General features: G+C 37.5%; 1 protein-coding gene across 7 annotated transcripts in view; it reads left to right on the forward strand.

The window, feature by feature from the left end:
• Positions 1-12,651, forward strand: part of LOC135210046 (tRNA (guanine(26)-N(2))-dimethyltransferase-like) — a 178,835-nt gene that overhangs the window by 97,448 nt on the left and 68,736 nt on the right. Inside the window, exon 1 of one of the 7 annotated variants that reach the window (XM_064242835.1) lies at positions 10,172-10,431. The exons of 2 other annotated variants lie outside the window; for them this stretch is intronic. Coding sequence is in view for 3 of the 5 variants with exons in the window: in XM_064242830.1 (XP_064098900.1) it covers positions 11,313-11,410 (98 nt within the window). In the remaining 2 variants the exon portion in view is untranslated. Of the gene's footprint in view, positions 1-10,171; positions 10,432-11,297; positions 11,411-11,718; positions 11,944-12,651 lie in introns of those variants that run through there. 4 more of the 7 variants (XM_064242830.1, XM_064242831.1, XM_064242834.1 and 1 more) reach the window with 4 other exon arrangements.

Below are 12,651 nucleotides of genomic sequence, written 5' to 3' on the forward strand. Positions count from 1 at the left end.
GATTCCATTGACTTGAAGTTAAAGCTCACAAAGAATATTTCGGTCTTCCAATCGAGAGAAGTAACTGAAGAAGATAGGAAATACGATAGGAAATACAGAAAGAAGAGATCAGTTTACTATAAAAGAAAAAGCAAATATACAAATTAATATATATTACACTTCCTAGGACGTCCACATAACTGTTTTTCATCCTTAAAAAGGTAATCGATTCGAGATTTTTTTTCCCCGAATTTTGTGTTTCTTCCCTTAAAGTTATTCCACTTAAATTATTCAGTATCTTTCAGTCGACAAACACGATAGATTTCTCCATTGATTTCTGTCCTGTGCATCGTTCTCGTTAATGCCTCTCCCAAACATATCTTCCCCTACACAATCACGCCATCTCTTTCTTGGGCTTCCCTTCTTCGTTCTACCCCGCACTTCCATTTCCATCGTATGTCTTCCAACATAATGTTCCTCTCTTCGTAACAGGTGTCCATACCATCGAAGCCTTCACTTCTGTATTTTCTTTGATATTTCAACTACCTTTGTCGATCCTCTTATATACTAATTTCTAATCTTATCTTTCCTTGTTACTCCCGACATCCATCTCAAACATTCTCATTTCTGCTACATCCATCTTCTCTGTTTTCCTCATAATTGCTGTTCCTGTTTCGTATAACATTGCTGGTCTGACCTTCGTCCTCTGAATCTTTCCCTTCAATTTCAGAGGAACCTTCTTGTCACAGAGGACCCCTGATGCAGACCTCCAGTTATTCCATCCTGCCTGAATTCGATGTCCAATGAAATGAGTCGTGACGACGCAGTTGATAAATGCAAATATGGGGGAAAAATGTTTACCGCAAACAAAACAATTCTCAACATATCCACCAACGAAGATGCAACTCATTTCTACCGTAAAACGATTCTCCTTGTAATTTAATCCTTTACTTACGTCTTTATCTATTTATTTAATAATTTGTTAATTTAAATTTTTTCTCTTCTAATAACCGATCTCTTCATTCAGTATTTCGTATCGCCTTCTGTTACTTCTTTCAAAATGTACGTACTACACCATATTTTTTGGGAGCTGGAAATTCAAGTCAGTTGTCCCTGTGGTGGGCTTGCTCCATACGGATAAGTTCATCTAATAATAATAATAATAATAATATTAATAAGAATAATAATAATAATAATAATATAATAATAATAATGGTATATGATTAGTTCTATGGTAATCTATATACTTGAATCATATACCAGGATTTCAAACCAGAGTGCAAATCGAGACTAAAACAAACTAGTACTATAGGACTATAGTTCCGGGATCACTGAGTGTTCTTAATCACCACCAAACCTAACGCTACCATAGGTAACTTTACATAGAGCAATGTTTGCCCATCTACGGTGAAGCCATAGTGACAGCTGAGCAATTCCTCTCTCTCTCTCTCTCTCTCTCTCTCTCTCTCTCTCTCTCTCTCTCGCTCGTCTCTCTCTCTCTCTCTCAGCAAAATAGATTATGTGCTCTTTGCTTTCTTTCCTCGTAACTGTGTGAAAATGGCGGTTAATCCTATCTCGAGCACCCAATTCCTACTTCGCTGGTTTTAGTTCTCGGATGTTGAAAATTCTTCGTCGTAGATGTGAGCTGCCAGGTCGAACACGCTGCATCTGGAGTTTATATTTCTTACATGATACATCCGTAATTTTAAAACCACAATTCCTCAGGCATTCACCCCCCCCCCCCCCGACTTTAGAATTTTAGCTTCTTCTTGATATTCTACATAACATTTTTGTTATCACGATATCTTTTTTAAAATATTCTTTTTAAAATATTCTATTTGGTTTTCTTGCAAATATTCCGGTAAATATTTTTATTGTCAGATATTCAGAAATTACGGTGGAAGTGTGATACTTTTTTAGACTAGCTATTTGAAAAGATACAACGATTTCTTCTTATTTATTTTTTTTTTTTTTAATAAACCTTAGTTATCGATACCACCAAAATGCAACGCCATGGCCGAAGGCAAAGCGAAATCAAATAGAAACCAGAGTTGTAAAACCACTTTTACAAATTAACAAATATGTAAACCCCCACAAATCAATACGTGAGTTTATAAAAAAAAAAAAAATGGCCTGCTGTAGTAGATTCACAATACCCGTGCATTTGATGTCTAGGCCCGTCCCTTACGACGCTCCTGATTGGCTATTTATAAGCCCATCACAGGGCTCAGAGTTTCCAGCCGTGTGACTGGCTTACCAACAGCCAATCAGGAGCGTCGTAAAGGACTGGCCTAGAGTCTAGACATCAAATGCACCGGTATTGTGAATCTACTATAGTAGACTGATGAGATGACATGCTATTTTTTCTTCATGAATCCACAGAGGGCTAAAGTAGTCAGAATTCAGTAGAAGCCTTGTTTAATCAGGCAATGAATTTGTATTTATGCAAGTCCTGAAAGACTTATTACGGTAAGTAGATGAAAAGTTAACTGAAGGTGCCCAAAACCATTGGGATCAGATTTGTAGCATTAATGAATTTGAGAATTTTTGAGAGTGGAACTCAATTTTCAACATATCATCATTAAAGCTTTTTAGAATCAGGTCAGTGGAGATTTGGTGCAATGAAAGTGATAAGAAAAGTGTATGAAAAGACCCCGAAAGCATATTTTATTAAAATTTTAAAAACTACCGTTGATAGAGTAGCTAATGGAGGTTTTGCTATCGGTCTAGCACAGAAGGCCCTTAAAATATTTAATATTCTCTTGGAAGGTTTTTATTTATTTATTTATATATTTACTTAATTTTTGGGGGTTTACAGATTCGAGTGAGCGTCTTTTCTTGATTAAAATAACAAAGTTTATTAACAAAAGTATTGAAAAATATGGCTTGTAGTTGGAAAGATTCTCATCGGCAACAATTTATTTAATGAATATGGATTATTAATATTACTTCATTCACAAACCACCCTGCACTTCTTTTTATTGTCAATATCAGCGTCATGCACTGAAAAATGGTCGTTCTAACTTTTCACACGTTCCCGAAATCAAATAATGACTTCGAGAACACACAACCATCAACTTGAAAATAGATTTCTTCCCATTTTCTGTCAAGGAAGAAGAATGACTCTGAGAGGCTATTTGAACAGCTGACAGCCCCTTTTTAACCATACACAATCCTCTGCCAAAAAAGAAGAAGTAAAAAAAAAGATGCAGACGTCATTTCTCCCTTCCCCCCATTTTCCTTAAACCGACCGTTAAACCGCCGTGACTTGAAAATGTTGGCAGTACCCAATGATCCAATCCAAGCCCCCTGGTGGCGCTTTCCGTTTGCTTTGCGTAGACAGACTGACCATCTCCCATCTCATACAAACCTACACCATATAGCAGATGTGATAATACTTTTGCTGGCAGTGAAAAGTGACTCAGCTGGGAGACTAAGAAGAAAAATCTGAAATGTACTATGTAGGTCACCAGCAGCCGTACGGTCTTTGGAAGTCGGTTAAGGGTCTTTCTGTGGATGGACGAATTGAGATTTTCGCAAACCATACCAAAGCGTGCCATTGAGATATAATATGTTTAATATATTTTTATACGGCATGTCATAGGTTTAAAAAGATTTTAAAAATCTGAGAAAAAAATTCCTGTTGGTAGCTAAGGCATATAGCATCTTTTATGATGGAAACCAAAAGGTTTTGCGTTTCATTTATTTTCATAATTGTAAAGGTTATGTTCCAGGAGTACTTTTCACAATCATTCTAGTTGTGGTTTAGAAGTTAGTAGTGCCTATTGGTGATCTTTATTTTAATTTAAGTATAGGCCTAAATTTCTCTTGTCATTTTTTTCTATACTTATGGCAACGAGACAGTAGATACATGTAATACCTCAGGAGTTTAGATGTTCATTCTGGGGAAATTTATTGAAAATTCTTAAAACTTACGTCTTAGGTTTCTTCCCTTCCTAGCCACCCATACGAATCTGGTTCATTAGCACTATCTTTTATATTTGCATTTTATAATTCCCACTGCTTTTATTACTAATCTTGCCACTTTTTGTATTTTATGCGTGTTTATCTTTATTTTTGTCTTGTCTGTGTGTTTCACCCCTTATCTATCTTACAAAGTTGTATTTCCCTTGTCAACACTGGATCCCCTCCTCAGAACTTCTTGTCGTAACCGCCTCACATGGGCTTCCGGTAGACCTACAATGTTTACCCTTGTCGTATCTGTATTCGTATTTTTCTTCTTGTTACCATTGCCATATATATCCTTCTCTCTCTCTCTCTCTCTCTCTCTCTCTCTCTCTCTCTCTCTCTCTCTCTCTCTCTGTGTCCCAACCCATTACTTGTTTCCCCCCTTGTAGGAGCTCTCACAACGTTAACCATGCCATATGGTGGCTTTGAGCATAGATATAGGTTTTGAAACCCATTCGAATCTGGGTAACCCATTATAACTTGCCCCGTTATTCCCTTTGACGACTTGAAAAGTAGCGCTCTTGTGTCATTGTTAGGGTGTTCATGAAGGTCTTCACTCATTCCTCAAAAGAAATAAATGAATAAAAATCCCCCTCTTTCCCTTATTTTCTAGTTTTCTTCTTTCTTTGTTGTTTAGTTCCTCTATATGCACTGTTCAGCCCCTGATTTTGTTTCCAAAAGGACAAATTTTTTCTCTACATATCGTACTAGCAAATTTCATATAGCTTCCCTGTCACAGTTGTGTTTTTATATATTTGTTTAGTATTTAGGTTGAAACTATATTTACATCATAATAAGTACTGTTTGTATGTATATAGGGATTTCAGAGTTAAAGCCGAGTTAAAGACCCAACTGTAATTACCAACGAATTCTTGTTACCGTAATGAAGATTGGTAATTGACATTTTGTTTTGGACATTGTTTAGTTACTGTTTCTCTCTCTTCAGAAGTGAAATGGGGATCAGCAGAAATAACTCGGGAGTGCATTCGTGGTGCTGTTGTGCGGAAGAGGTCGAGATCCCTGCCACCTTGGATTTTATACATCAGCCCTACTTGAAAGTGCTCTTCGTCGGCGTTGGTTGTTTACCGTCACCGAAGTATTGGTGCTTGGTGTTTAGGGGTAAATGTTACGGTAATCGCAAAATGTGCACTGGTCGCTATGATCGAGAGTGTGTGTTTATTGGCCGGTCGAAGTCACGAAAGCATGTTTGAGGGTTGTGGCCTTATGCACAAGGGATAAGTGACCGACCGCCCGGCAGTATCCGCGAGTGTACTCGGTATCTTTTCCCTGTATTTTGATTGTTATTAAATATGATACCTATTGCTTATTTATATATAAAATGTAAAATCAGATAGCAATCATTTTTCTATTTGTTACAAACGTTATTATTGATGAAATGAACACAGTTCTTACTTATTGATATTTGTTTGACATTCATTATACTTACGTGACTATTCCATTTATTCACTTTTATTATCAATTAAATAATTAAATGTTATATATATTTGCTATGTTATAATTAAAACTTTAAAAAGCTCATATAACTGTTTATCACCACTTCGTCTACAACAGTTAAAAGACTAAAAGAACCTTCAAGTGCTATTGCATATTTATTAACTAGTGAATAGTACTTGTGACATCTGGCGACCGTGAAAGGACGTAGGCAGTGGTTTAAAAAGATAAATAGTGTTAAAAGTCAGTCGGTAATTATGTCTTCCATCGCGGAATTAACTGCTCTCGGCAAAGAGCTTGGTTATGAAGGCGAAGACCTTAGAAGATTTGTAAGTGATGAACAAAGTGCTTTAAGGGATATTAGAAATAAGGAACGAGAATTAGAACGTGAAAAACTAGAAGCTGCTCGTGAGGAAAGAGAAAGGGAACGCCAGGAGAAAGAAAAGGAGCGTGAATATGACCGTGAAAAAAGTGAGAGAGATAGAGCTCATGAGATTCGTTTGTATGATATGCAAGAATCTTTGCAAAAACAGGAGATTGAGAAATTGAAACTGCAAAAAGAAATAAAGGACTCGCCAGTTAATACCGAAGGTTCCGACACTGAAGGTAACCAGGTAAGAGTAAAAGTTAAAGGTCCTTCTATTCCTGATTTTGATGAAAACAAAGATGATATTGATGCATATCTTAGGAGGTTTGAAGTTCTTGCTAGTGCAGCCAAGTGGCCTAAAGGGGATTGGGCTATAATTCTAAGTTCACATTTAAAGGGTGCAGCTTTGGAAGTTTACGTTAGACTTTCACCTGAGGATGCTTTGGATTATAATAAGGTTTCTGAATCACTTATGAAAAGATTTGATTGTACTGAGGAAGGTTTCAGAGTAAAGTTTCGGTCAGTTAAACCTCAGAAGAATGAATTAGTTTAACAGTTTGTGTCTAGATTAAGACATCTCTTGAAGAGGTGGATTGAAATGTCAAAGTGTGAAATGACATGTGAAGGCTTAACTGATTTATTTCTTATTGAGCAATTTTTGCAGAGTTGTGGCAGGCAGTTGCAGGTACATCTGAGAGAGCGATTACCATTATCGCTTCACAGAATGATTGAATTAGCAGAAAGTTATGTTCAAGCTCATGGAGGTTTATTTCATAATTCTAGATATTTTTCTACAGTACGTAGTGACAGAGTTGACTTATCCGGGGAAGCGCATCCTGAGCAGACTGCTAAACCCATTCGATGTCCACCCTCTATTAAGTGTTATAAATGTGGACAAGTGGGTCATAAGGCTTCAAATTGTCTAGAATATGCAAAGGGATCCAAGAAAAAATGGTCATGCTGCAGCAGGAGAAGTTGTTTATTGGACCAGAAAGGGCCGTAAAGGAAATTTTAAAGATCTGTTGTGGATATAAATAAAGAAGTGTTTGAAAATGATCACACTGAGTTGGCAAGTGTTGCTTCTGATATGCCTGTCGAGGAGGGTATTTTATACGGGAACCCAGTGAAAGTTTTGAGGGACACTGGTTGTACAACTGTCGTAGCCAGAAAAGACTTGGTGCCTGTTGAACATTTTACTGGTAAGAGCAGTAGGATTCGATATATGAACAAGAATCTTGTAGAAACTTATCCTTTGGCTGAAATTTACATTCAATCGCCATTTTTCACGGGTACTACCCTTGCTGTGTGCATGGAGGACCCTCTTTATGATATCATTATAGGCAACATCCCTGGAGCAACAAGGTTGGAGGAACCCACATCCGGCGCTGTATTAACGAGAGCTGGTGCAAAGAAATCTCAATCTACATTCCAAAAGCTGAAAACGTCAGACTCTAAGATTTCTTGGGACATGGATTCAAAGGAAATCAAGAAAGAGCAAGAAGAGGATCCAAGCTTAAGATCTCTGCGAGATGATGCAAGAACTGGTAGAGCTATTACTAGAGATGGAAAAGGTAAGGCAGTTTTGGAGAGAGGATTGTTGTTCAGAATATATTCAGACCGAGGTATTGAACACAAGCAACTAATATTACCGTTTAAGCTTCGAGAGGGCGTGATGAGCATGGCACATGAAGGAATACTTGGAGGTCATTTGGGTGCTGAGAAGACCTTAGGTAGAATAAGGCAGGAATTTTACTGGCCAGGTATTGGGGCAGCAGAAAGAGATTCTGTCAGTCGTGTGACATTTGTCAGAAAACTTATCCTAGAGGAAAAGTTGGGAAGGTACCTTTGGGAGAGGTACCACTCATTGACACTCCTTTTAAACGTGTTGCTGTTGACTTGATAGGACCTATTTTGCCAAGAAGTAGTTCTGGTAACAAATATATCCTGACCATGGTTGATTATGCAACCAGATACCCTGAAGCCATAGCCTTACCGTCTATCGAGACTGAGCGTGTAGCTGATGCCTTGTTGAGTTTCTTTTCCAGAGTCGGGATTCCTGAAGAAATGGTGACTGATAGAGGCAGTCAATTTACATCGCAGATGATGGACGAAGTTAGAGGTCTTTTGTCAATCAAGCATCTTCCTACGACCCCTTATCATGCGATGGCGAATGGTCTAGTTGAAAAGTTCAATGGAACGTTGAAATCTATGATTAAAAAGATGTGTGCTGAACAACCTACTACTTGGGATAGATACCTGCCGGCAGTTCTCTTTGCATACCGAGAGTCTCCACAAGCAAGCATAGGGTTTTCTCCTTTTGAATTATTATATGGGAGAACGGTGCGTGGCCCTTTAGCTATTCTGAGAGATTTGTGGGATAAGGAGAGAAATGAGGAAGAGGTAAGAACTACTTACGATTATGTATTCAACCTCCGAGAAAGATTAGAAGAAACTTGTAAGTTGGCCCAAGAGGAATTGAAAAAGTCGCAAGGTAAATATAAATTCTTTTATGATAAAAAGGCTAAAAATAGAACATTTTAAAATTGGCAGTGAAGTTCTCTTACTATTACCCAAGGCTAATAATAAATTGTTACTTCAGTGGAAGGTCCTTTTCCTGTTTGTTGGTGTGAGAGGGAAGATGGATTATGAAATTCAAATAAATGGGAAAAGGAAACTTTATCATGCTAACTTGCTTAAAGCTTACATTCTAGGAATAAAAGTTCTGTAGAAGTTCGAGAAAGTGGAGGTACAATTGCAGTGGTTCGAGGAGGATCCACAGGAGGATTTCTCACCCCTACTAGTGCCTGATACTGGACCTTCACCTACTTGGGAACAAACCAATCTGAATAAGGAATTGCAGGAAAATCAAAAGCAGAATCTGGAGGCTCTCCTTAGCCGCTACAGAGCGGTAATGTCGGAGATTCCCGGGCGCACTCACGTGATCAAACACCAAATCAGGTTGGTAAGAGAAGAAATTGTTAAAGTAAAACCCTACAAAATTCCCTATGCTTTGCGCAGAGATGTGAATTCAGAAAATAGAATCTATGAAAGTTTGGATATTATTGAGCCTTCAAGTTCTCCTTATTCAGCCCCTATGGTAGTAGTTCGAAACCTGATAACTCAAAGCGAATTTGTCTAGACTTTAGAAGACTGAACGCCTTAAGTATTTTTGATAGTGAACCTATGTGTGACCCAGAGCAGATATTGCAGCTAAGTTGGAAGTATATATTTCTCTAAGATGGATTTATCCCGCGGATATTGGCAAATTCCTCTGGATGAGGATAGTAAACAGTATACTGCATTTCAAACAGATTTAGGACTGTACCAGTTTAAAGTGCTCCCATTTGGACTTGTGAATGCCCCAGCACTTTCAATAAGATGATGAGAAGTTTATTTGCAGGTTTAGAGGGGGTGAGTTTTTTCCTAGATGATCTGATAATTCATTCGAAAACTTGGGAGGAGCATTTGTATCTTTTGGAAGAAGTTTGGCGTAGACTAAAAAAATCTGGACTAACTGCTAAACCTACTAAATGTTTCTTTGGCATGTATTCAATTGAATATTTGGGACACGTTGTAGGCGAGAATAAAATGTGGCCTACTAAAGATAAAGTGGAGAAAATAGTTAGTGCAAAACATCCGAGGACCAAGAAGGAATTACGTTCATTTTGGGATTATGTGGTTATTATCGCAAGTTTATTCCAAATTATTCTACTATCGCGTCCTGTCTTACAGATCTCACCAAGAAAAATCAGCCTAATGACCTTTTGTGGGAGGAAATGCATGACCGGGCGTTTGTTTCTCTTAAGAACAAAATTGCTGCCGAGCCTATTCTTTTACTTCCAGATTTGCAGGCTGAATTCGTATTACGTACAGATGCTTCGAAACGCTGGATTGGGTGCCATACTTCTGCAAGAAGTGGATGGAGTGAAGCGTCCGATTGCTTATGAAAGTAGAAAATTGCTACGAGGGAAACTAGTATGCTGCCGTGGAGAAGGAGTGCCTTGCCATAGTCTGGGGGATTCGGAAGTTCGCAGTCTATTTGTATGGAAGATCCTTCGTTCTGGAGACTGATCACAAGCCCTTGGCTTATCTTCAGACTGCTCGAGAATTAAATCCAAGATTAATGAGATGGTCATTGAGTCTACAACCATATCACTTCAATATAAGAGTTATAAAGGGTTCAGAGAATGTTGGAGCTGATTATTTGAGCAGATGTGAAACTGATATATAAGTTAAGTACAGAAAATTGTTATTTTCTTTTTTAAGGGGGGAGGTATTGTCACAGTGTGTTTATATATTTGTTTAGTATTTAGGTTGAAACTATATTTAACAATCATAATAAGTACTGTTTGTATGTATATAGGGATTTCAGAGTTAAAGCCGAGTTAAAGACCCAACTGTAATTACCAACGAATTCTTGTTACCGTAATGAAGATTGGTAATTGACATTTTGTTTTGGACATTGTTTAGTTACTGTTTCTCTCTCTTCAGAAGTGAAATGGGGATCAGCAGAAATAACTCGGGAGTGCATTCGTGGTGCTGTTGTGCGGAAGAGGTCGAGATCCCTGCCACCTTGGATTTTATACATCAGCCCTACTTGAAAGTGCTCTTCGTCGGCGTTGGTTGTTTACCGTCACCGAAGTATTGGTGCTTGGTGTTTAGGGGTAAATGTTACGGTAATCGCAAAATGTGCACTGGTCGCTATGATCGAGAGTGTGTGTTTATTGGCCGGTCGAAGTCACGAAAGCATGTTTGAGGGTTGTGGCCTTATGCACAAGGGATAAGTGACCGACCGCCCGGCAGTATCCGCGAGTGTACTCGGTATCTTTTCCCTGTATTTTGATTGTTATTAAATATGATACCTATTGCTTATTTATATATAAAATGTAAAATCAGATAGCAATCATTTTTCTATTTGTTACAAACGTTATTATTGATGAAATGAACACAGTTCTTACTTATTGATATTGTTTGACATTCATTATACTTACGTGATTATTCCATTTATTCACTTTTATTATCAATTAAATAATTAAATGTTATATATATTTGCTATGTTATAATTAAAACTTTAAAAAGCTCATATAACTGTTTATCACCACTTCGTCTACAACAGTTAAAAGACTAAAAGAACCTTCAAGTGCTATTGCATATTTATTAACTAGTGAATAGTACTTGTGACATTCCCTCCCGTCTTTGATATCTGCTCTTATATTTATTGTCAGGTTGCATGTTTGAAATTGGTAAGCTGTGAGTGGTTCTTCAGCTTATGTGTCTTATTTTTTGTTTGATCCAGCCGTCAACGTAGAGCTAACACAGCCTCCTATCATTAGTGTAACTTAATTCTCCACTGTGCACGAATTTCCATCCATTATCATCTCTGGTTAAACATGGTTCACATTTTTCGTCTTTTCAAGTTGCAGTTTTGTTTGGAACTTCTAATCTGTTTTCATGTGTATTTCAAAATAACGAGAGATTTAGTGTTGCTCTTAATTTCATTTTGTACTTTTAAATCAAATATTGTTTTAGTTATAAAGTTCAGACTATGAACTTCAATGTTTCACCATGCATCATCCACTTTTTTCCCCCTTTTGCTATCGGCACAACCACCGAGAGCCGTTCTATAGACGATATCTCCGACAAGTAAATATAACACGATTCACAGTTCTGCATTATGTATATGTATAATTTCAATGTGTTAGAACATGAAATTAAAATTATGTAATTGACAAATGATAATTGGCTAAAAGGTAGTAATTTATTGACATTTTTTAATAATAAATCCTAGACTTCGAGTTTAATGCTCACATTGATGAATGCGTAGTACCTGTAGTACTACTTAATGTAAATTCTAATTGTTTGTTGTTTTACCCGTTGAATAGCATAATTCAAGCAAAGTCAAGTGATGTGAATAAAATAGATAGCTCTAAACATTTATTAGTTATAAGCACTTTAGCAAAGACTTTTTACTTACGTAAAAGTTAAAAGGGGGCAAAATTGACAAGACTGTGATGCTCGGCACTGTGATTCACAATACATTGCTTCAAGCAACTACTGTTTGGTTAACTCTTCATGCGGAATCTTTTCCTCACGACCAGGTGACGTTGATTGTTCTGTAAATTACTAGTTTACGATTCCCCACATACTTTTATGGTAATGTTATATTCAAAAGAGATGTGTGTATATGTATAGACTCAAGATAAGTGAATGTAGGCTCTTTGTGCACGTAAACTACACCGGTAGCTAAGGATGATTACCTATAGCTAGTACCTAGTATTATTGACCTTATGCCAGGCCAGCCTGAGTAGCTTATGTTAACTTTTTTCTGTTATTAGAATTTATATATTTATCCGACGGGACATTTTGTTGTATGCATTTCTTACGATTTTTGTTGGCATAAAACACTCGATTTTGGTTTTCTCAAACATCCCCACTGGGCTCTTAACAATTTTTAGGAACTCTCCCACAGATTTAGGGCTCTCCAACAATTTTTGGGGTACACGAGACTAAAAGCAATGTAATAAAAAAAAAAACGTTAATTCAAGTGTCGTAGTTGTGTACTGCGCCAAAATAAAATTGTAAAAAAATGAAAGAATACCTAGGTACTAGGTAGTACCTACCTAGTACCTAATAAAAGGCACACTAGGTGGTGCAGCCTAACCTAACCTGTACTTTGATGTCTAGGCCAGTCCTTACGACACTCCTGATTTGCTGTTGATAAGCTACCTAATCACAGGGCTGGAAACTCAGTCTCATGAGAATTCACATAGGCAGGATGTATGTTCCACCTCTCCTGAAAGACTTAGTATACTAGCTACCTCAGGAGAGGTGGAACAAAGATCCCACCCATGTGAACTCTCGAGAGAGACTGAGAGTTTCTAGCC

The sequence above is a fragment of the Macrobrachium nipponense genome, chromosome 39 (genome assembly GCF_015104395.2).
Source record: "Macrobrachium nipponense isolate FS-2020 chromosome 39, ASM1510439v2, whole genome shotgun sequence".
In the NCBI taxonomy this organism is placed as follows: Eukaryota; Metazoa; Arthropoda; class Malacostraca; order Decapoda; family Palaemonidae; genus Macrobrachium; species Macrobrachium nipponense.